The sequence below is a fragment of the Coptis chinensis genome, unplaced genomic scaffold, assembly GCF_015680905.1.
Source record: "Coptis chinensis isolate HL-2020 unplaced genomic scaffold, ASM1568090v1 utg1364_pilon_pilon, whole genome shotgun sequence".
Lineage (NCBI taxonomy): Eukaryota > Viridiplantae > Streptophyta > Magnoliopsida > Ranunculales > Ranunculaceae > Coptis > Coptis chinensis.
In genome coordinates, this window is record NW_028238101.1 from 19257 (window position 1) to 41261 (window position 22005).

The 22005-nt window shown below is 42.8% G+C and overlaps 2 protein-coding genes and 1 pseudogene across 4 annotated transcripts; 2 read left to right on the forward strand and 1 right to left on the reverse strand.

Annotated features, from left to right (window-relative positions):
• The first annotated feature begins 4421 nt into the window (after positions 1-4421).
• LOC147474083 (Nucleic acid-binding, OB-fold-like protein) lies at positions 4422-10118 on the forward strand. 2 transcript variants are annotated; one of them, XM_086586676.1, is made up of 6 exons: positions 4422-4640; positions 4739-4813; positions 4920-5008; positions 5708-5792; positions 6287-6368; positions 9836-10118. In XM_086586676.1, the coding sequence occupies exons 1-6, from the start codon at positions 4452-4454 to the stop codon at positions 9925-9927; spliced, it is 612 nt and encodes a 203-aa protein (XP_086442802.1). In that variant the 5' UTR covers positions 4422-4451; the 3' UTR covers positions 9928-10118. The 2 variants fall into 2 exon arrangements, with proteins under 2 accessions (XP_086442802.1, XP_086442803.1); XM_086586677.1 differs by lacking the exon at positions 9836-10118 and adding an exon at positions 6480-6785.
• A 506-nt stretch (positions 10119-10624) lies between these two features.
• LOC147474084 (uncharacterized) lies at positions 10625-12654 on the reverse strand (annotated as a pseudogene). Its single transcript, XR_015210121.1, has 5 exons — positions 12640-12654; positions 11345-11440; positions 11181-11246; positions 11003-11093; positions 10625-10896 (listed from the first exon to the last, which is right to left on the reverse strand). The product of XR_015210121.1 is annotated as an uncharacterized LOC147474084 (transcript).
• A 4222-nt stretch (positions 12655-16876) lies between these two features.
• LOC147474085 (uncharacterized) lies at positions 16877-17212 on the forward strand. Its single transcript, XM_086586678.1, has one exon. It carries the CDS (start codon positions 16877-16879, stop codon positions 17210-17212), a length of 336 nt encoding a protein of 111 aa, XP_086442804.1.
• The last annotated feature ends 4793 nt before the right edge of the window (positions 17213-22005 follow it).

Here is a 22005-nt window from a genome sequence, read left to right on the forward strand (position 1 = left end):
ATTATTATTTCGTTTAGTTTGGTCTTCTAAAAATTTGTAAGCCTCCGTGGCTCCTTTACTTAGGAAACTACCCCCAGTCATTATGTCAAGGACTTCTTTATGGTGATGTTGAAGTCCTTTGAAAAAGGCACGAACTAACGTGTCTTTGCTAGGTTATGGTGTGGACACTCTATAAGGAGATCGGTGAAAGCGATTCCATGCCTCGAGAAAATGATTCATGAGGGTTCTCCGGGAAGAAATGAATCTTGGAAAGCATTTCATCCGTCTTTAGGGGTGGGTAAAATGTTCCATAAACGGTGAACAAGTTTAGCCCACGTCCTTGAATTAATTAGGGCGGTTAACCAAGACGCCGCCTTATCGGCTAATGTGAAAGGAAATACCCTTAGTTTAATCTGTTCCGTACCAACCGTAGGATGATGGAATGTTGTAAGGACTTGTTCAATCCTACGCATGTGTTGGTAAGGTTTTTCATGGTCTAGACCATGGAAAACGGGTAACAGATTAAATATGTTTGGGGGAATTCGAAAATCCCCCACTGGGTCTGCTAGAACGATGCAAGATTTAGGGCTATCGCTCAAAGCTTTGTAGAAGTCGGAGAGAGGAGTCTCTCTTTCTTCAGCCATTATGTCAGGTATGGTTTGTGTGATAGTAGTTAGAGGTGTCGTGGGTGGTGTACTAGATAGACTTGTTTGTTGTGGTGTAATTACGTTTGTTGTTTTTGTTCGACCAGACCTTAATCTCATGCAAGACTAAGTTGAGCTTAACTAACATGCAACACTCCAAACAATTCTGATATACTAGTATAAAACCTCTAACTGGAAAATGCGAGGTATGGAAGAAAGGAATACCTGATAGCGTCCTTGCTTCGCTTATGAATAGCGTCTTGTGTACGCGTGTTCAGTGTAATAAGATATTAGAACACTGAAAAACTTGACAACTCGAAGTTCGAAACAAGCTGTGGAAATCCTGTATTTTCAGAGAAGGGCGCGGGCGCGCTCTATCTTGGGCGCGGGCGCGCTCAAGGTAAAGTCGACCTCCAGTAAGATAGCGCGGGTCGCGCTCTCTTTGGGCGCGGGCGCGCTCAATGTATAAGCGAGAAGTCCAGTAAGATAGCGCGGGTCGCGCTCTCTTTGGGCGCGGGCGCGCTCAGTGCGTTTTCTCGCGGAATTTTTCCAAAACTGAAACGGCAACCACAGTATGAATCAAACAAGGGTGGGTGGGTGAAATGGGACTTAAAAATAACTAATTATATTATGAAAACAATGCTAAAGTGCAACTAAGATGGCAGCGGCGCCATTTGATAATATAAAATGAGTAGTTTACTACTAAATGAACTACTGAATCCAAAACGTAAGTAAACTAAACTTGATACTTTTACTTGTTCATTATCAAAGCTTCTACTCTCAATGCGAATTGCACTAAATGGAGTCTGAGAAGTTCGTTTCCACTCCTAGTTCCCTAGCATGGATTGTTTTCTTCTAGCCCTAACTAGTCATTTCTTAAGTCAATGAGAGCTTTTACTTAAATATTATACTACGGCATTTAATTAAGATGATTACTAGAAATTAACTACAAATGCTATGGAAATACTATTGTTTGACTCTAGATAAAGGAATTAGGGGAATTGAATCCACCTCGAATCCAACTTAATGACCTAATACAGTTGGCGGTATCTCGATTCTTACGTTTTCCACGCAAGAAGAATTCGAAGTCTAATCCCTAGTGTTCATGGCATTTCTACCAAGTACTAACTAGCATGTGAGGTCGCCCACCCATTCTCATGGCTTAAACGCGACCTTCTAGAGTGGAATAGATGCTCTGGCGTTTCTATACTAAACAACTAAGGTTTCATCAAGGCTTCATCAACCCCTCTAATGGAGGTTTAGCCTTGAGTCATCAATCTAACATTTACCATTGAATCTAAACTAAACATAATGTGAGAATTTGAGAATTACTTAATTTAGCAATAATGAATCTAATTTAATGGTCGGAATAAAACAATGACAAGAATTGAATTTAGATCTAAAATGGAAATGACAAATTGAACTTGATAAAATTACTACTTTATTTATCTAATCTATCAAGAACAATGATTCAGAGATTTAATCTAAAACAAGAATTTAAATGGAACTAAAACTTAATTTAATTAATAAAACTAGATCTATAATTCTATATCTTAATTTAGGTCTAACTAGCTACCATTAACAAAAGAGCTAAGCTTTTGTTTTTATACATCCAGATCCAAAATTCGTGCATGGGCTTGGAGCCATGGGTTGGCTGGAGAATCGGCCCAAAACCCAATTCTTTCAAATCCAAAAGGCTTCTTCAACCGCAGTTAGCTTCCACAGACTTTTCGTCCACTTCTGCTCCTCTGATTGGGTCAAGGCTTGGACCATTGCAAAGCTCTTTCCGAGCCGGTCGTTTTGACATAAGGTAGGCCTCAATCCGAGGTCCGAGTCCAAAGATATGGCATTCGGAAGTTTCACTGACTTTTGCTCCTTTATCTCGCTAAAAGTGGCACATTTTCTCAAGCATAATGGACTTTGAAGCCCGAAATGCATAAAACACGTAATCAGTATTAACTCTTACTTATTATTCACATAATTGGTCTAACAGTATGATTATTAAGGGGTTAAAACTACAGTTTTGGGCTCTTATCAACTAACTTATTGGATCATTTCAATTGGTCATCTCAAGAGTCATGAGTTACCAAATGGTTACAAAATGAACATGAATACATGCATAACTATCAATGCAATACTAAATATCATCAATGAATGGAGCACCAAAGGGGAGAGGGAATGCTATATATTTCCTCTCCACTCTCTAACAAAAGGAGGAGAATTCTATGCTTCTTCTCTACTCTCAATCTTCTCCATGTGAGATGCTCCATCTCTAATTCAGTCACTCAATATAAACTAACTTGATTCCAGTTTTCCGGAGAACTGGATATGTAGGAGTTCGATCATTCAACTTCAGTTACAACATCATTCTCCCTAATTTTCCTACACATGTAAGGTACACCCAATTATTACCTTTACATATATGTATATGTATATAACAACTTTAGCTGATACAAAGAAGCACCATTCAGGAATCAGGCTTCAGCAACATTGAATATTTGGTGAACTCCTGCCATTGTCACCAAATACGGTACGGGTTTAAAATGGTGTATTTGAAAAAAAACTTAGTTCGTGTTTTAAACGGAACGTCTCGGGAAAAAAACGGAAAAAAAAAAAACGTAAAAAAACATGGGGCATAAAAAACGGGTTTAAAATGGTAAAACGGGTTTAAAATGTATAATATGTACAATACGTAAAAGAAACGGTAAAAACCGATGATAAAGAATATAATAGATAAAGAATTTGATTTTTTTTATAAGAGTGGAAAAAAGAATTGACACATAAAATAAAAATAAAAATAATACAAATGAAAGAAAATTCAAATACATGAAAGTATCAAATTATCATTACTCATCCAAATACTATAAGTTTTAGATTCAGTACCAAAACACGACTCTAAATAAGATACTACTAATTACCAACCATAATGGCATAATCAAGTTCTACAAATAAGTTAATAACTTTAAAATTTATAATTAATTATTAATAGTTCAAAACAAAATAAAACTGTCTCAATAAGTCAATCTAACGCCCACTCTTCAAAAAGGTAAACTCCAAAACCCCTTTTTCTTCTTCGTGTTTTCTTTTAGACAAAAAAAAAAAAAAAAAAGTTTTAAACGGGAGATTTTCAAAATCTCGGGTTTTAAACGTTTTTTAAGTTTAAAAAGTTTAAAACGGGTTTTTTTGAAAAACCCGGGTTTTAAACTGGAACCAGTCGCCTTGCCAATATCTCGGGTTTTAAACGCATTTTTTTCAAAAAATCGCCAAACTTGGTGACAATGAGTCCTGCTAGAAGACTAATTGGATGATGAAGTAGGAGCTAGGGAGTGCATACGCTACTAGACTGCTACTAGTAGTGGGATTCCTGGGCCTCCGGCCTTGTTTAGAAGTCCACATAATTTATGGGCTTTAAAAAGTGTATGCCCTATACATTTTCCTGTTTTGTTTTGTTTAAAAATCCGTGAGTGTAGCTTAACATTTTGGGAGAAAGGGGTTATGCGACAAAATACACTTGGTTGGTTTTTCCTGTTTTTCTTTTTTTCTTTTTTGTCTTTAACTCCAATCCTCCATCTTCCTCTGTCCTACCAAACCAAAGTTGTTCTCAAACCAAATTCTGTTCTCTCATAGACAAATTAAGAGACGAGGGTTGTACTATTGACCGGATTTGGGGAAAACCATTTTTTGGGAAATGTAGTAACCTCTCAGTTAGGACTTAGGACCCAAGACCGGATTCGGCTCTTTATTATGGGCCTGGACTTCGGCCCAGTCAGCCACGACCTAAAGTCAAGATTGCAGTCAGACATTTTGACCTTTTGAGAAACAGAGAGAATGAGAATGGAAGTAGAGAGAGAAGCAGCAGAAGTAAAAGTAATAGTAACACCAGGAGAAGTATTGGGAAGATCCTCAAATGTAATACCCGGACGCGGTGCGTATCTTTCACCCCAGAAACGTACCGTCTACGCGTCCATTACTGGTACTCGCAACTTCATCCCTCCTACGCCCAACTCCACTGACCAGGTCCTTTTCTTTTTCTTCAAAACTCTCTTCTTTTTATTTATATATAGACATGCTCACATGCATGCCAATAATAGTAATAATCTTGTCTATTGTTTCAGAGACCAACTGTGGAGGTGACTGGTAACAAGGCTCATGGTGCTGTGCCCGAAGCTGGTTCCATCGTTATTGCCCGCGTAAGCTTCTTCGATGTCCAACTCCCATTTTCCTTTATCTATATATATATATTACCATAAATTTATAGACTGTTATAATGTTTTTCCTCTTACATGTTTATGCCAGGTTGTAAAAGTGATGCCAAGAATGGCTTCTGCTGATATTATGTGCGTTGGTGCCAAGTCTGTAAGAGAGAAATTCAATGGTGTCATTAGGTATATATACACTCTACAGTATGCTTTGCTTTTTGTGGGAAATGGGAATCATTATAATGTCTGTTTAGGAAGTTGGTATTATGGAGAACTACTGATGTATTGCGCCAAAAGTATCGTTTCCAGTGTTAAATTAATCAGTATAAATTATATGTATACAGTACACGTGATGGTCGTGGTAAGGAAATATGTGATTCATTTGAAGATTTGGTTTAATGATATTCATCCTAATATTTGGGCGTGTTGTCTGATGGAGATTGACAAACTTTAAATGATTCCTACAAAAGTTGGGATGATAAGATATGCATAATTGAACAGCGGAAGAAGAAAAAACTAAGACTGAAGAGAAACAAAAGGCGGAAGAAGGAAAAATATGAAGAAAAGGAAAAAGGAAGAGCGAAAGAATACGAATATGTCCTGTTCTTTTCTATTTTATATAGTGCTAACATGAACAATATGCTGAGACTTGACACATTGTAAACACGAAATGGAATTTTCCTGTAACGTTACGACTTACAAGTTAGTACACTGTTTGACATACCGGGATAATAAACTGTTTAACCGTTTATTACCCAAGGTCTTGAACTTTTACTTGGAATTCATGAACGTGAACTTGTTTTTTCTACTTCTTAGTGCCTCTGAACTCAGAGTTGTAACGTCTTGTTTCTTGAGTGATTGATCATCTACAATATAATTTGACAGGCAACAAGATGTTCGAGCAACAGAAATTGATAAAGTGGAAATGCACTCATCGTTTCGTCCTGGGGATGTTGTTAAAGCTCAAGTTGTATCCTTTGTGAAAAGTCCCTTTATTTTCATTTGTCAATATATGCCTTTCAGAAACTTTGCATGTAGTTGCAATCGATAAACCATGGTAAAAGAATTAAAGCTCGGATCTGCCAGAAACTTTGCATGTAGTTGTTATCGATAAACCGTGGTGAAAGAACTAAAGCTCGGATCTGCCTAACCAATACCTATTCTATTTCTTGTAATGCTTAGAGTTACGCATGAAAGCCTTGAGGCGCCACACCTCTTAGAAGCTTAAGGAGAGCCTCAAAGGCGACTCAATCTCCAAAAAGGTACAATGAAAAAATCGTAAAAAATATGTTAAATAAATTAAAAATGAAGACAATATATAAGAGTGTTAGTACAAATCTTCATTTGGTGCAAGGTTGTATGCTTCTAGTAGTTTGCAGAAATCTTCATTCTTCTTACCTTATTGGCTAGAATTCATTGTTTTCCGAAAATGTGTGCAAGTCATCTTTAACATGTTTCTTTAAGCTCTCTCTTGGGGATGCTAGGGCATATTACCTTTCTACTGCAAAGGATGAATTAGGTGTTGTATCTGCTGAAAGCACAGCAGGTATGAATTTCTATTGTGTTTTCCTTGCTAGTCACTAGTTTGAATAGTCTAATAGTCTGGACGGCAATGTTAGATGTATTGAATGGTTCTTCTCTTGGTCTTATCATTTAGGGATCTATAAGAAATAATAGAAGACTGTTAATAACAACAATGAAGTTGAAGATTATTTACAAAAGTGTCATTTGATTTGCTAATAGCTAAGGTTGCTGTCTAGAATCTGGGTTGAGAGAAGTAAGTATAACTTCATGCAATTTAGGGCTTATGAGTGGTCTACATGAATGCTGAATTTCGGCTTGATGATATCCAAGATTGTATTATTTCAAGTTTGCAGCTAGGATCCTCTAGGTGCCTCTTGGAGGTCTACGTCCGTATTTTTTTCCTGCCCAAAATTTCATGTGTCAAGTTTCAGATGTGCAACCCTTCCTCGCAAATTTAAAGGAACTAAATTGATAGTATTTATTTTCTTTCAGTTACCCCATTGTTCAGATTCTAGTACGCGGTTATCATTTAAAATAGTTTCGTTAGGAGATCTCAGCGAGTCTAAAATTTCTGTCCAATATTGGTGGGAGTTTATGATAATTTGAATATTCTGTTGTGTTGAATGGTAGTAATAATAACTAAGATGTAAAATGAGGCAAACTTATCTTCAAAATTAATGCCAACACACTTTTCAGTAAGGGGGAATAATGTTAATGCCAACACACTTGACGTATCGTTGCTGGCCAATAGGTTATGTACTTGTATAGATGCTAAAATGCTGACAATTTATGTTGTATGTTGAGATGTTTACTCCTACATGGGATATGTAAAGCCTCGCATAAAAGTTAATATGTCCCTGGGATTCCACTTATCACCAATTGTTTTGAGTTGGATGCCCATATTTAATATGGCATCATTGCAGGCTATTGTGTTTGGCCCGAAGGGCCTTTTGTTTAATCCATGTCACCCAAATGTGTTTGTTCACATGTTAGGCTCAAGTAACGCCACACGTGAGGGGACGTGTTGAGATATTTAGTACCATATGAGGTGTGGAAAGCCTCGCAGAAAAGTATATATGTTCATGGGCTTCTTCACTCATCACCAATTGGTTTTGAGTTGGATGCCCATAGATATATGGTCGTGCCCTTGGATTTGAACAGAGTGTTTGGGGCAATTGGAGGGTCAATTGTTGCTGTTAATGCTGATCATGGGGAAGATCTAAGGGAAGTAGAGTCTGATCATGCCAATCAAACTGGTTAAGTAATGAAGAGACGTCCAACAATATTGGATTACTGATGAGGGAGCATAGACCAGTGATTCTTCAGTTACAGGAAATGAAAATAGGAGGAACCAAGTCTTCCATTATCACTTTGTATTATCCTGCAATTGGCTTGTCAGGTGGTATTGTGGTAGCATGTAATTCTGATCTTGTTGATATAACAGGTAGTTTGTTTGGGACTTACATGCTATAAGTGGTATGTACTCGACTAATCTTGGTCGATGACGAGCGTTTATGGGCCAAAAGAAGACAAGCAGCGTGAGCATGTTCAGGAGGAGTTAGAGGATGTTAGGGCATGGTCAGAATTTTTGTGGTGTTTGGGAGGGGATTTTACTATTATAAGGTTTGGGCATGAGAGATATGTGTCTTTTTGACAATTTTGTCTCGAAAAACTTTTTTGCTGATTACCCTTTGTCTGACAGTAGGGCTTTGAGCAGAATCGATCGATTTCTTGTGTCAAGGGACTGGGATGATCAGTTTTCTCATGCAAAGGAAATTGCTCTACCGAAATATGTCTCCGATCATAGAGTTATTGTGCTGGATTGTTTTAAATCTACTAGATGGCCTAAGCCTTTTCGGTTTGAATTAATGTGGTTTGTGTAACTTATGGAAAGCTAGTGGCCATAACTTTCTTCTGAGGGCTCTCCTAGTTATGTATGGTGGTGTGAAGTCAAAGATCTCTAAAAGAAGCTGAGAATTTGGAATAAAGAGGTTTTTGGAAGAGTTGATCAGCTCATAAAATGTAAGTTTGAGGAGATCGTTGAGTTGACAAGGAGGAACACTCTTTGCTGACTTCTGATGACAAGGTGGATAGGGCTAGCCTTAAGAGTGAGCGTCAAATTCTTATGAGGGAGGAAATTTCATTGCCACAAAAACCTAGAGTGCGATGGTATAAACAGGGGGAGGATAACGCCAAGTTCTACGACGAAACAGCCAATGCTAGGAGTAGGATCCGTAACATTAACAAGCTAAAGATTCAAGGCATTGAGGTCATTGATGCGGCGGAGACTATTAGGAACACATTGTAGAGTTCTGTGAAATCTATGAACTCATTGTGGAGTTTTGAGATTACTGTTAATCCCCAATAAGGTAGGAGCTCTTTACTTAAGGATTGCAGGCCCATAAGTTTGGTTGGGGACATTGTTTCGAAAGTTCTTGCTACTAGAATTGTAGGGTTGTAGCATCAATTGTTTCCATCATTGAGTGCTTTTGTTGGCGGATGACAGTTTCAGAGCGGCCTGCTTATAGCAAATGAGTGTATTGAAGTCCGTTTAAAAATTAAAGAAAATGTTATTTTGTGCAAAGTAGAGATTTCAAAGCCATATGATAATGTAAACTGCGGTTTCCTTGAGGACTTGATGAGGAGGAAGGGATTCCGGGTAGGAATATACCATGTGAATCTGTACTTGTACAACTTCAGCATCATTCTCAGTATTAGTAGAGGATCACCTGCTGATTCAGAAATCAAAGGGGTTTGGGCCAGGGCTACCCCATCTCTCCGTTCTTGTTCAATATAGTTATGGAAGCTCTAAGCAGGTTGGTCATGAAGGCTGTGGCCATGTGCTTTATTAGACAGTTCAGATCTGCTCCCAGTGGACTGAGGTGGCTTTGCTTCAGTTTGCAGATGACACACTATTTTTGATGAATGCCTCGGTCTCACATGGTAATGAAGTCTATTATGTTGATTTTCAAGGTAGTGTCTGGATTAAAGGACTATATGACTAAATTTTTTCTAATAGGTTGGTAAAGTGAACAACTTTGATACTCTTGCTGGCATTATGGGTTGCGGAACGGGTAGTCTTCCATGCAGTTACTCGGGACTATCAGACAAGTTTAAAACTGTCTGGTATCTTGTCATTGGCACAGTGCAAAGAAGATTAGGAGGATGGCGAAGAAAACTCATGTCAAAAGGAGTACGAGTTATTCTCACTCGGAGTGTCCTCTCAAGCCTGCCAATTCACTACATGTCATTGTTAGCCACTCTGGTTAGAGTGGCGATCGTTGAACTGAAAATGTGTGACTTCCTTGTATGTTTTATGCACACTAATTAATAAAATTCAAGTAAAAAAAAAAAAAAAACACTACTTTAACACCCAAAAACTGACCTTAGTGATTTTTCAATCTACTTTTTGTTTTCCTTTTTTATTTTAAAATTTTAATTTAAAATTTGTTTGTTTTGACTAATGATGTTTCATGGTATTTATTATAGGAGGAACCATGGTCCCAATCAGTTGGACAGAGATGCAGTGCTCATTAACTGGGCAGATTGAGAAAAGAAAGGTTGCGAAATCGGGAAACTAACAACTCAAAAAGCATTTTGTAGCGGATTATAGTGAATGTAAACACTTGGGGTTGCAAGTGGGAAGATAATTCTATGTAGTTCCTTTTTTTATTCCTTTTTTATTGTGAACTAACTATTACTGTTCTGAAATTTTGTTTCACACTACCAGCTTTGACTGAAGAAAATACAGTTTCCTTAGCATTAAAGAAAATTTGTTTCACAGATTGCACATTTGCACTACACCAATACTCTTCTTTGTAGCTCAGGTTTTTTAGTGATTCATTTGGATATTTTGGACATGTATCCCAAGCCTCTCCTAAAACACGGATAAGAACTTGGCTCAACTCAAATTAACAAACCGGGACCTAAGGCCATAAGCTGGTAAGCATATTTCAAATTTCCACTGATAACAATTTTTCCCACCAACGTCTTTGTCTAACAAACGCAATGGTGAACGGTAGAGAAATGGATAGTTTGATTGAGAACTCCATGTTTCCACGACTCCATATTAACTGCTGACTTGGGTGATAAAATACTATTTGGAGAAGGAAATGCGCCCAAGACATATTTAAGAGAGCTCCATTTTGACGAGGGTGGACATATTTACATTGCCCAGTTCGGCCTAACTCCTAAGCATATAGTTAATTGGGCGCAACTGGGCAGCTCCAAAGACTGATCCAAATGTAGATGAGACATTTTATGGTGTGGGTATTATCCTTTACAAAATAACACAGTACCTGGATTGACAACGTGGGCCTTGTTCACACATATCTTGTATTCAGTTATTCAGAACATCATTTCGGTCTAGTTTCATTTCAATATATACAATATACAAGAGTAGATTCCAAACTAGTGATATTGAACCAACTCTTAAAACTTCACTGCTCCTCAGATTGCAGTTGTCTTCCCAGTAAAATAAGTCCCACGGTCGCAGATGCGGACAAAATTGTTGAAGAATAACAAATTGCAAGGAGAGCGCCCCTCAATGACTGCATTCATATAACCATAACAGAGGATCAAGTATTCTGTCAGTGTATCGATTCTGGAAGTAAAAATATACGATAAAACTTAAGATTAGGTTTAAGGTTTAAACACCTTTCCCAGCAGCAACGCGTTGTCATTAGCATACTGCAATGAGCTCTCAGGTATGCTTTGGATGCCTTGACTCAGTTCCCAGGAGAGGATACTAAATTATCATGTACAAAAGTCAAAAGTGATTAGTAAATCGCTTTATTCTCTTCTTCAAAAACAAAAAGTGTTCAGAATTCTATACCCGAAAACAATACTTATCCCTGCTCCAATGTAGGCTTTCTCAGGTGTTGACTTGTAGCTCCCCAAACTGCATGAGCAACAAACAATACACGTAAACACTTCAAATAGGAGCTTTTTAACAGCTAACTTAACTCTAGCAGCAAAAGTTATAAAAGTACTGCTTACCTTAAACATCCTTGTTTCTTCTTTGGGTTTTTCATCAGTCGCAGTTACTGGACTTGCAGACAGTAGTTTTCCGGTCTCAATCATTGATGTGGCAATCTGCAAAGTTTTTTACAAGTCAGCATATCAAAAAAAAAAAAACAAAAAACAGACATGAGGTCAATTGTTTATATCGGTACCAAAAATGTGTTCCAACCAGGGACAACGACCATGTAATTAATAAGGGATATATGATAACAAAACGTATTAGTAGATAAATGAAAACATTTAAATTATGAACATACCCCATGGATCTCGAAAAGGAACAATCAAGACAGACTAGGAGAAAGCAAAGGCTTGACCACTTTAAGCTCCCTACAGTCATTTATATAGACTATTTTAAGACTATGAGCTCTTTCGTCTCCAAAACACTCAGCAAAATTGTTGAATTGAAAAAAATAGTTTAATATCAGGGTTTTAAATTAAAATGCTTACATCTTCTTATAACATCATTTCTTGATTTCTTTCCATTGGAATTAGCAAATTCTTATTGTGAATTGAAATAAATTGGTTTAAGAAGTTATGGATTGAAGGATTAAAATGAGCGATTTCCCCCATTTTTTTTTTTCAAAACTCAGAAAGATAAAGTGAATAGTAAAGACAGAATGTGACCTTAATTATTAAAGAAAAAGTATAAATAAATGGTATAATAAAGCTTTACTCTTTTATATTTGGAGAGAGCAAGTAAGCCGTGACTTTGCAAGGATTTTCTGTTCAACTTAATTGTGTGTTACTTGACTTCTATTCTCGGTCTCGTGGACAACCAAACACTCTATTTCTCACATTATCATTGAGAATTCAATTATCCAAGAGTTTTAATTCTCACTAGAATTCTAATTTCCGTTCCCAAACGTACCCTCGACAGTGAAAAATCAAACCACGAATTTCATTGTTCAAACATTTTTATACAAAAAAATCAGTCAAATTACATTGTCAATTGCCTAAAATTAATTACTACCACACTACCAGAGGTCCCTTTATATTCTCTAAGAATAGATTAATGATAAAACACTTGGGTTTGATATGACGCTCCTACACTTATTATAAGAAGATTATGTTGTGGCTTCACGCTTAAAAAATATAGTCAAAAAGTTTTAGAATCATTTCGTGAGATTGCAAGCTATCGTTTCCGCACTTTATATGAACCTTAGCCAGACGTTTTTTTTTAGCTCAAAACCTTGGCCAAACATGAACAGACCGATACGTAAATTGGTTAGGCTACGTACAATAATAAACTAAATTTTTAAATGATGACGTACATGACCAATTGCCATCCTGTATTACTAAGGGTGTGTTTGTTATGATGGAAACACTATGGAAAGGAAAGGAAAATAAGAGTGGTCTACCTTTTCCATAGTTTTTAAGGCGTTTGTTTACCCATGGAAATGAAATGGACTTTTCCATATGGAAACAAAATCATGGAAATGGAAAAGGTTTTGTGTCCCTAGCTAACCCCTGAAAATTTTGTGGAAAGGAAAGGAAAGGAAATAGATAGATAGGGACTTACTACTAATACACCCATGACCCAACAATACAATTATTCCTTTCCATAGCTTTTGCAAACAAACATGATTATTCATTTCTCCAGTTTTTACTTTCCTTTCCCCAGTTTACCAAACACATACCATTTAAAATTATTTCATTTCCATTCCATTCCATTCCAGAGTGGACCACCTATTTTATTTCCTTTCCTTTCCATGAGTTAAAATTTAACAAACACACCCTAAGTTGAAATAATTATACTACAAGGAAAGTAAAATAACGAAAAAAAACACTACAAGGAAAGTAACCATATGACTATGTGCTAAAATCAGAAAAGAAAACCAAGGATACTCTTATATTCTCTTCCAAGGGATTTCTCATAATAATAATGTGTCGACCCGTTTTGGGTTATAAAGATGACATGTCTGCCGGCCCGAGGTATCATAAGAATCGGAGGGAGCCGAAGCTAATCAGATATCGGGTCGCGGGTTACGCAAAAAGTGGAAGAGCCGTACGACAACATGTGACAGAACAACGCGGTCAGAGTCAAAGGGGAGGCAACTTAACAAGAGAGGAACGGGGGGCATGAGAGCAGGGCCGCGGAAACCTAAAAATACAGGTGTGACAAGATGGACCAAAGGATAAAGGGGGATCAACGGCTAGGAAGGGAGGGGGGTAGTATAAAGAGGAACAGTGGAGGAAAAGGGAAGGGGGGGGGGGGGAGAGAAGAGAAAGAGGAGGGAGGAGAGTATTAGGACATAGAACATTAGAGGTTGTAAGTGGTGTTCATACATTTGGCGCCGTCTGTGGGGACGAGGTAGGTCAACGATTCAGGAAGTTGCAAAGCATGGCTCCAGCTAAGAGAGGAAGAGGTAGAGGAAGGCTAACGAGGGAGGAGGCCGTACAGATCGAGACAGCTAGTGTGGAAAACATAGAGGTGGGGAAAGAGAAAGTCGAAGATTCAATGGCTGAGGCAACCAGGTTACTTCAAGAGGAGATAGGCAGGCTTAGGGAAGAAAATGATGAGCTGAGGAGAGAAAGGGAAGACACCCAGAGGGGAGCGGAAACAGCCGCTCTGACAGGAAGTGAAATAGAGGTGCAAAGTGAGGGGGGTCGTACGACGGTTGAGGCTAACCGGGGTGGAGACATTAATTACCATGGAAATGGTGAAAGAAATGATTGAAAGAGACCGAGAAACCAACCGCGCGGTGGAGCAGGAAAAACACGGCGCGACAAAAAGGTGGTGGATAGCCTGCACCAGAATCCTCTAGCTAACTCGGTCTGGAATGTGGAGGTACCCAAGAGATTCACGCAGCTGCGGTTTGAAAGGTACGATGGGAAAGGAGACCTGGCTGACCATTTGCATCATTTTAGGTAGCAGATGCCGTTGTGGCAAAAGAGGCGGAAATCTGGCGATCTCCGGTGCATGATGTTCCCCCCACCGGGCGAAGGGAGGAGCATCCGATTGGTATTATCGGTTGGCATCGCAGAGTATTAAGAGGTTCGAGGAGTTGGAACAAGCCTTTGTGAATCACTTCATCCATCGAAGAAGAGAGTGGTCGACGTAAGCGGACCTTTTAACGCCAGCGAAGTCCGCCCGAGACACTTCGGGGACTTCCCCGTGCGAGTTCAAGGAAGAAACGCTGAGGGTGGAGAATTTGGATGAACGCACCGCGGTCATAGCGTTCCAGCACAGGTTAAAGCAGGGGACATGAGTACATGAATCAGTGTCCAAGATTGAAGTTACCACCCTACATGCTTTATACTTGAAAGTGGAACGTTACATCAGGTATGAGGACATTCTGCGGAGGAACAGTAAGGAACACAAAAAACCTGACAAGTCAATACATGCCGTGGCCGTGGAGGACAGAAGAGACAAGGATAGAGTCGTAGCCAGGGACAGAGGAAATTACGGGAGGGAGATACCGAGAGCAGAGAGGGGCAGAGACCAGGCTCAACGGGAGTACAGGGAAAGAAAACCGTATCGCAAGATAGATTTGACTCTGCTGAACAAGTCGTTGGAGGAGATCTTGCCTCTGATCAGGGGACAACGGCACTACGAAGAGCCACGGAGCTCGCCAAAGGAGATAGAAGGAAAGCCGTTTTGTGCATACCATCAGGTTAGGAATCATGCTACCAACGAATGCTTTGCTTTACAGTGGTTGGTAGAAAGAATGATTGGGAGAGGACAGTTGAAAGAACATGTCAAAGAAGCTCAGCTGATCGAGAGGGTTCCGGCGCAGCAAGAATCCTGGGCACGATAAATGTAATATTCAACGGAGAAACGCTGGGGAGGAACGCCACGGGATAAAGGAGAAGAATTTGCCGGCCTCCGCCAGATAAACGGTTCTGGCGTCCGCGGCCGGTTCGAAGCAGCGAGGGAGTGACCGGTAGAGTTTACACGAATGATCCGAGTGGTGAGCTCGCCACACGAAGATGCCCTGGTGGGTACCATAGCAATGAGAAATTACATGGTGAAGAGGGTGTTGATAGACTGTGGAAGTTCAGTGGATTTGCTGTTTCAGGGTGCACTGGAAGAGATGGGAATAGAAAATGAGCAAATGAAGCCTCCGCGGAGTAATTTGTTCGGGTTCAACGGCAGCATGACTGTGCCAGTGGGGGAGCTAGTACTGCCGGTGACTGCGGGGCCGGTGACCATTTTCACCAAGTTTATGGTGGTGGATACTAACTCACAATACAACGTGATCTTGGGAAGAAAATAGATTCATGAGATGAGGGCAGTTCCTTCTACGTATTACCAGGTGATTTGGTTCCCAACGAATGGAGGAATGTACGAGATAAGGAGCGTCAGTCGCGTCGTGAACCTACACCGGTGGCGGCAAAAGTCCGATACGCGACACCGAAAGGGAGCGTCGGAGGCAGGGGACGGTCCATCATAGCAATTACAAATCGCGGTCGAAGAGAAGAGGCCGCCCATCGGGGGCAAGACGATGGACGAGGTTGAGGTTGTAAACATTGGAATAGCGGAGGAGGAGAAGTTCGTGAACATTGGAGCCAGTTTGGCAGAGGAGTGGAGAGAGAAACTGATTGCCTTGCTGGCTGCGAACAGTGTTGTGTTTGCATGGTCGATCGAGGAGTTGGTAGGGTTAGATCCAGAGTTTGCATGCCACAGATTTCACATGCACAGGGAATTAGAGAGGAGGTACAGAAGTTGAGAAATGCAAGTATCATCCGCGAATGCAAGTTCACCGAATGGTTGTCCAATGTGGTAGCCGTGCCTACAGATGTCAACAAGGAATGCCCAAAGGATTGTTACCCCATGTCGCGGATAAACGAACTAGTGGACCGAATCGTGGAATTTAAGTTATTTTCATTTATGGACGCGTCAATGGGCTACAATCAGGTGGTGATGTATGGCCCTGACCAAGAAAAGACAACATTCATAGTGGAAGGGGGGACGTACTGCTACACCCGGATGTCTTTTGGTCTGAAAAATATGGGGGCCACGTTTCAGAGAGTGGGAGAGAAGATGTTCGAGGATAAAATCAGGAAGAAGATGGAAATTTATATAGATGACATGGCAGAGAAAAGTATGACCGAAGAGGAACATTTGGAGGGGCTGAAAGAGACGTTTGCCATATTGCGAAAACATAAGCTGATGTTGAACCCAGAGAAATGCACGTTTGGGGTGACGTCCGGGAAATTCTTGGGGTATATAGTCACATACCGCGGCATAGAAGTGAACCCGGATCAGATTAGGGCGTTGATAGAGATGCCATCACCGCAGAATGTGAAGGAAGTTTAGAGGCTCGCTAGTAGGGTCGCGGCTCTCAATAGGTTCATATCCAAGTCTTCGGACAAGTGTCGGCCCTTGTATCTATTGTTAAGGAGGACGAGCGACTTCCGTGGACTGAGGCATGTGAAAGGGCGTTCCAGGAATTGAAAGGATATTTGGGCAAGGCTCCGATCTTGTCGCGGCCAGGGCAGGGAGAAAAGCTATACTTGTATTTGGGGGTTTCAAAGTGTGCGATTAGTTCAGTGCTGATAAAGATAATGGGGAAGGCAGAGAGGCCGGTGTACTTCCAAAGCAAAACCATGCTGGATGCCGAAACTAGGTACAGTAGGATCGAAAAGTATGCCCTGACATTGGTCTTCTCATCACTAAAGTTGAAACCATACTTCAACGCTCATTCGGTGGTGGTGGTGACTAATTTGCAACTCAAGCAGGTGTTGAAGGCCGAGAAATCAGGAAGAATGTTGAAGTGGGTCGTGCTGCTCAGCTCTTATGAGATTGAGTACCAAGCCAGAACCGCAGAAAAGGCTCAGGCAATGGCAGAATTCCTGGTTGAATTTCGGCCGAGGTCCCCACCTGGGGGGAAGAGATGGTGATGGAACAAGAGACAGACCAAAATCACGACCCCTTGGATCTGTGGGACATGCGAAATGGTTGGAGGGTATTTGCAAATGGATCAGCCACGGATACTGGGAACGGAATTGGGGTGGTGCTAGTCACACCTGAGAACACTCGCCTGGAGTTGTCAATGAAACTGGGATTCGTGGCGTCGAGCAACGAGTCTGAGTACGAGGCAGTAATAGTGGGGATGGATCTGGCCAGGGATTTGGGTGTGCGGGAGCTCACAATATATTCAGATTCGAATTTGGTAGTATGTCAAGTCAATGGGGGATTTGTGGCACGGTGCCCTCGGATGGCTAAATATCTAGAGGTGGTGCAGAGAAGGGCAGAAAAGTTTCAGAAAATTAGCTTTGCCCATCTAGGTAGGGGAGAGAATAGGCATGCCGACGCTTTGGCTTACGTGGCCGCAGTGCTTCCTGGGACAGAGGGGAGGTCTATCGAAATCCAGCTGCTAAGCATACCAATCACCGCGGAGGACTAAGACGTGTGCCTGACCACCGAGCAAGAGCAGGGGTGGATGGAACCTATCAAGCGTTACTTGTCGGGGATAGATACCGGGGACAAGGATGAGAAAAGGAGAATGGGAGAGGTCAAGAAGGTACATTACGGCGAAAGGGAGTTGTATCGGCGAACGTCGTCCCGGACCACTCCGAGATGCACAGGACCGCAAAGAAAGCGCAAGAGGTGTTGAGAGAAGTTCACGAAGGAGGCTATGGAAGCCACTCGGCAGGGAAGACAACGGCTCATCGGTTGCTATCTCAGGGGTACTTCTGGCCCTACATGAAGAGAGATGCGACTGAGTATGCCAAGAGATGCCGGAAGTGCCAAATCTTTGTGCCGCTGATACACTCACCTGCAGAACCGTTGCATAAGGTCTTCAGCCCTTGGCCATTCGCTATGTGGGCGTTGGATATTGTCGAACCCCTGCCCATGGCCAGTGGCAAGCGGAGGTTTATGCTAGCCACGACTGACTATTTTACAAAATGGGTTAAGGGCGTGGCTTTGCAGCAGGTCAAGGAGGAACATGTGAGAAAGTTTTTGTGGGAAAATATAATATGCCAGTTTGGGCTGCCGCACACTATTATCGTGGACAACGGGACTTAGTTCACAGGGGGAAAAGTGAAGGCCTTCCTCCAGGCCTATCAAGTGAAACAAGGTTTTTTAGCCCCGTACAATCCTGATGGGAATGGTCAGGTGGAGTCTTCCAACAAGGTGATCATGGACAATTTAAAGAAAAAACTTGAAGAGCGCAAGGGGTGTTGGGTAGAGGAGTTGAATCCTGTACTGTGGGCATATCACACTACGACGCGGACTTCTATAGGGGAATCTCCCTTCTCAATGGCCTACGGGGTGGAGGCGGTGATCCCAATAGAGATGGTGGCCCCAATGACACGAACCAAGGCTGTAGAGGCAGGAGTTAACAAAAGACTTCTGGCCGAGGAACTGAATCTCACAGAGGAGAGGAGAGACATTGCGCGCATCCGTTTGGAAGAGTATCACCGCAGGTTGCAGAGACAGTATAACAAGCGGGTGAAGCCGCGGACATTCCGTGTGGGAGATCGGGTGCTTCGGAGAGTGACCCCGGCCACCAAGAAGGAGACAGACGAAAAGTTGGGACCCAACTGGGAGGGACCCTACACCGTGGTGGAGGCAGGGACGTCCGGAACCTACAGGCTGCAGACACCCTAAGGGGAGAGCATCAAGCGGCCGTGGAACATCCGGATGCTGAAAAAATTTCATGAGTAAATTGTACTATGAGTACTTTCAATTAAAGAAAATTGTATTTGCTTCATTCAAGCTTTGTAATGTTATTTTGAATTTGCTATTGTGGTAATGAAAGCGATAATCAATTTTTCCCATCTGATAAATGTGCATTCGTTCACGTGTGTTAGGCCAGGAGCAGCGGATAAGGGGTTTTACATCAATGATGGAATGTGTAGTGGACTTGGGGGCACGCTGAGTGGCTCGGGTTTACTCGGCGGCTCTCAATATCTCCTTAATCAACTTGGGGCAAGCTGAGTGGCCCGGGCATGCTCAGCTACTCCCAACATCTCCATGGCCAACTTGAGGGCTCCCTGAGTGGCTTGGGCTTACTCGGCGGCCCTCAACCTCTCCTTAATCAACTTGGGGGCAAGCTGAGTGGCCCGGGCGAGCTCAGCTACCCCCAACATCTCCACGGTCAACTTGAGGGCCCGCTGAGTGGCCCGGGCTTACTTGGCGGCCCTCAACATCTCCTTAATCAACTTGGGGGCAAGCTAAGTGGCCCGGACGTGCTCAGCTACCCCCAACATCTCCACGGTCAATTTGAGGGCCCGCTGAGTGGCCCGGGCTTACTCGGCGGCCCTCAACATCTCCTGAATCAACTTGGGGGCAAGCTGAGTGGCTCGGGCGTGCTCAGATACTCCCAACATCTCCACGGCCAACTTGAGGGCCCGCTAAGTGGCCCGGGCTTACTCGGCAGCCCTCAACATCTCCTTAATCAACTTGGGGGCAAGCTGAGTGGCTCGGGCATGCTCAGCTACCCCCAAAATCTCCATGGCCTGCATACTCAATGGCCTCCTACAGCCCCCAAGCAAAGGGGGCGGAGATAAACGCCGCGGTGAAACAAGGCAGTAACGAAACGAAAAAAAAAATAAAAAAAATAAAAAAAAATAAAATGGAGGGGTGGCAACATAATACGGAAGATGAACACTTAAATTACTGAGAGTTTGCATAAGGCATAAGCAACATCGAAACAGGGACCCACTGCGGTCTGCTGGGAGTACCCAGAAATCCAAACCCAGGGGGTGAAACCAAAAAATTAAAGTATCAAAAAATATCAGATACAGATAATGCAAATGGCTTGGCCAACCAACAAAAAGAAACTTAGGCGCACTTCATTGCGGCTCGCCCGAGGCATCAGATGGCAGACCGCCCTTCTTCGTCCCGTCAGCAGATCCATCCACATCGATAGGGGAAGAAGATACCCTAGGAGGGGCGGCGGCCTCCGTCTCAGGAGCAGGGGATCTGGAGCCGGGATCGGGTTGAAATCAAAGCGGGGAGGTGGGTCGGGGAGAAGACGACCCGACGACAAGAAGAGCTTCCACCGCCGCTGCGGCCGATTCGGGCTATCTTTTGGGCAAGGACCTTGAAGTGTTCAGCGGCTCCTTTTGTGCCGATCGCCCAAGTCACTGGCGGTGTCCCTGTCGGCCTTCCTCTGATTTTCCAGCTGAGATGCGACGCCTGCCGCGTAATCCTTATAGACTTCCTCGGAGCGCTGGAACTCCTTGTGGTGTTTGAGGGCAGCGAGACGAGCCTCATCCCGCTCCTTCTCAAGTTGGGCACATTTTGCTTTCCACCCATTAGGCCCGTGAATCTCGGCTTTCACAGAGTCAAATGCCTCCAGGGTATTGGTTAGGCCACGAATCACATAGCCCGCGTCCAGGCTTAGCTGAAGATACAAGTCAGGTTAGAGAACAAGGAATAGGAAAGAAAGGAAAGAGATAGATGAGAGGCGTACCCGTTCCCAGCCTGTATAGATCGCTGCTCGATAAGAAGTGAAGGAGCCAGAATCCCCATACACCTGGTCCCTAGGGAGATGGGAGCTGAAAAAGAAGGACGTAGCCACTGCTGGGTTATCCAGAGCGGAGTCACGTGTGGTGACATCGCGGTTCCTGGCTTTGAATTGAGGATGCCAGAGATCCGTGGGACCGTCGGGCAGAGGACCAATCTGGATTGCTTCTTTACCAGAGCGGCGGGAGGATGGCCGCGGCGATGAAGGCCTAGAGGACGGTGCGGGGGCAGTAGGAGCTGTAGTCTTGGCCTTCTTAGCAGGAGGGCCCTCGACGGCTGCATTGGCGGGCGCATCGCCATCGAAATCGCTGTCTCACAGCTTGAGTTTGGTGACGTCCATGTTGCCAGAAGTGCCTACAGGGGGAGCAAAATCGTCGTCCCAGTCAGCTATGGAAGAGTAGGATCGGGGGGCAGTAGCAGAGGGAACTGTGGAAGAACCACTGGAGGGCTTACGGGTTTGAGAGGTTGCGACCTTGCTGGCTAGTGTTTGATTGTGAGAGATCTTGGTGGTGTACCCAAAGGACCGATGAGCGGTGGGTTTCTCCTTCCATTTCTTGGGGGGAGACGGTTTGGGTTTCCTCTCTTTTGGCGGGGGCAAAAGGTATAGAGGGCCACGGTATTTACCAATATCTTTCAGGGATAGATCTCAGAGGAGTGGACTCCCTTTGTCGGGGTCGATGCCGAGGACGTCGCACTGGTTGTCCCCTAAGCTGCAGAGTCTGGTGAAAATCTCCGAGGTGACACCAGTGTAGATCTGGGAGTGGAATCCGGGTTCCAACCTGAAAAGAGAAGATAGAGATATGTCAAGGGGATGATAGTAAAGGAAACCAAAAAAGCATTCGACTCGACTAACCCCGACGGATAAAATGGGAGTCCCTCAAAGACAGTTCAGGGGGAAGAGCGGCGGAGAGGTAGTTCCCAGACACGTAGAGGGGATAGTGATGCCAGACCTTGTCGGAGGAGGTGACGCGGATAACGAAAGACTTCTTCTGCGGACGCACGCAGAAGGATTGGTACCCCACGCTCCCGAGCTTGGTGCTCTTCTTGATAAAATAGTGGAAAATGACGTCTTGAAGGGAAATGCGAGGGGTGTTCGTGATATTGTAGTAGTTGGTAGCGTACATGATTCGCCAGAAGTTGTCGATGCCTTGACACGGCGGAATATTGAAATGGTTGCAGACTGCAACATCTAGCAAGGATAAAGGGAAGCGGAGAC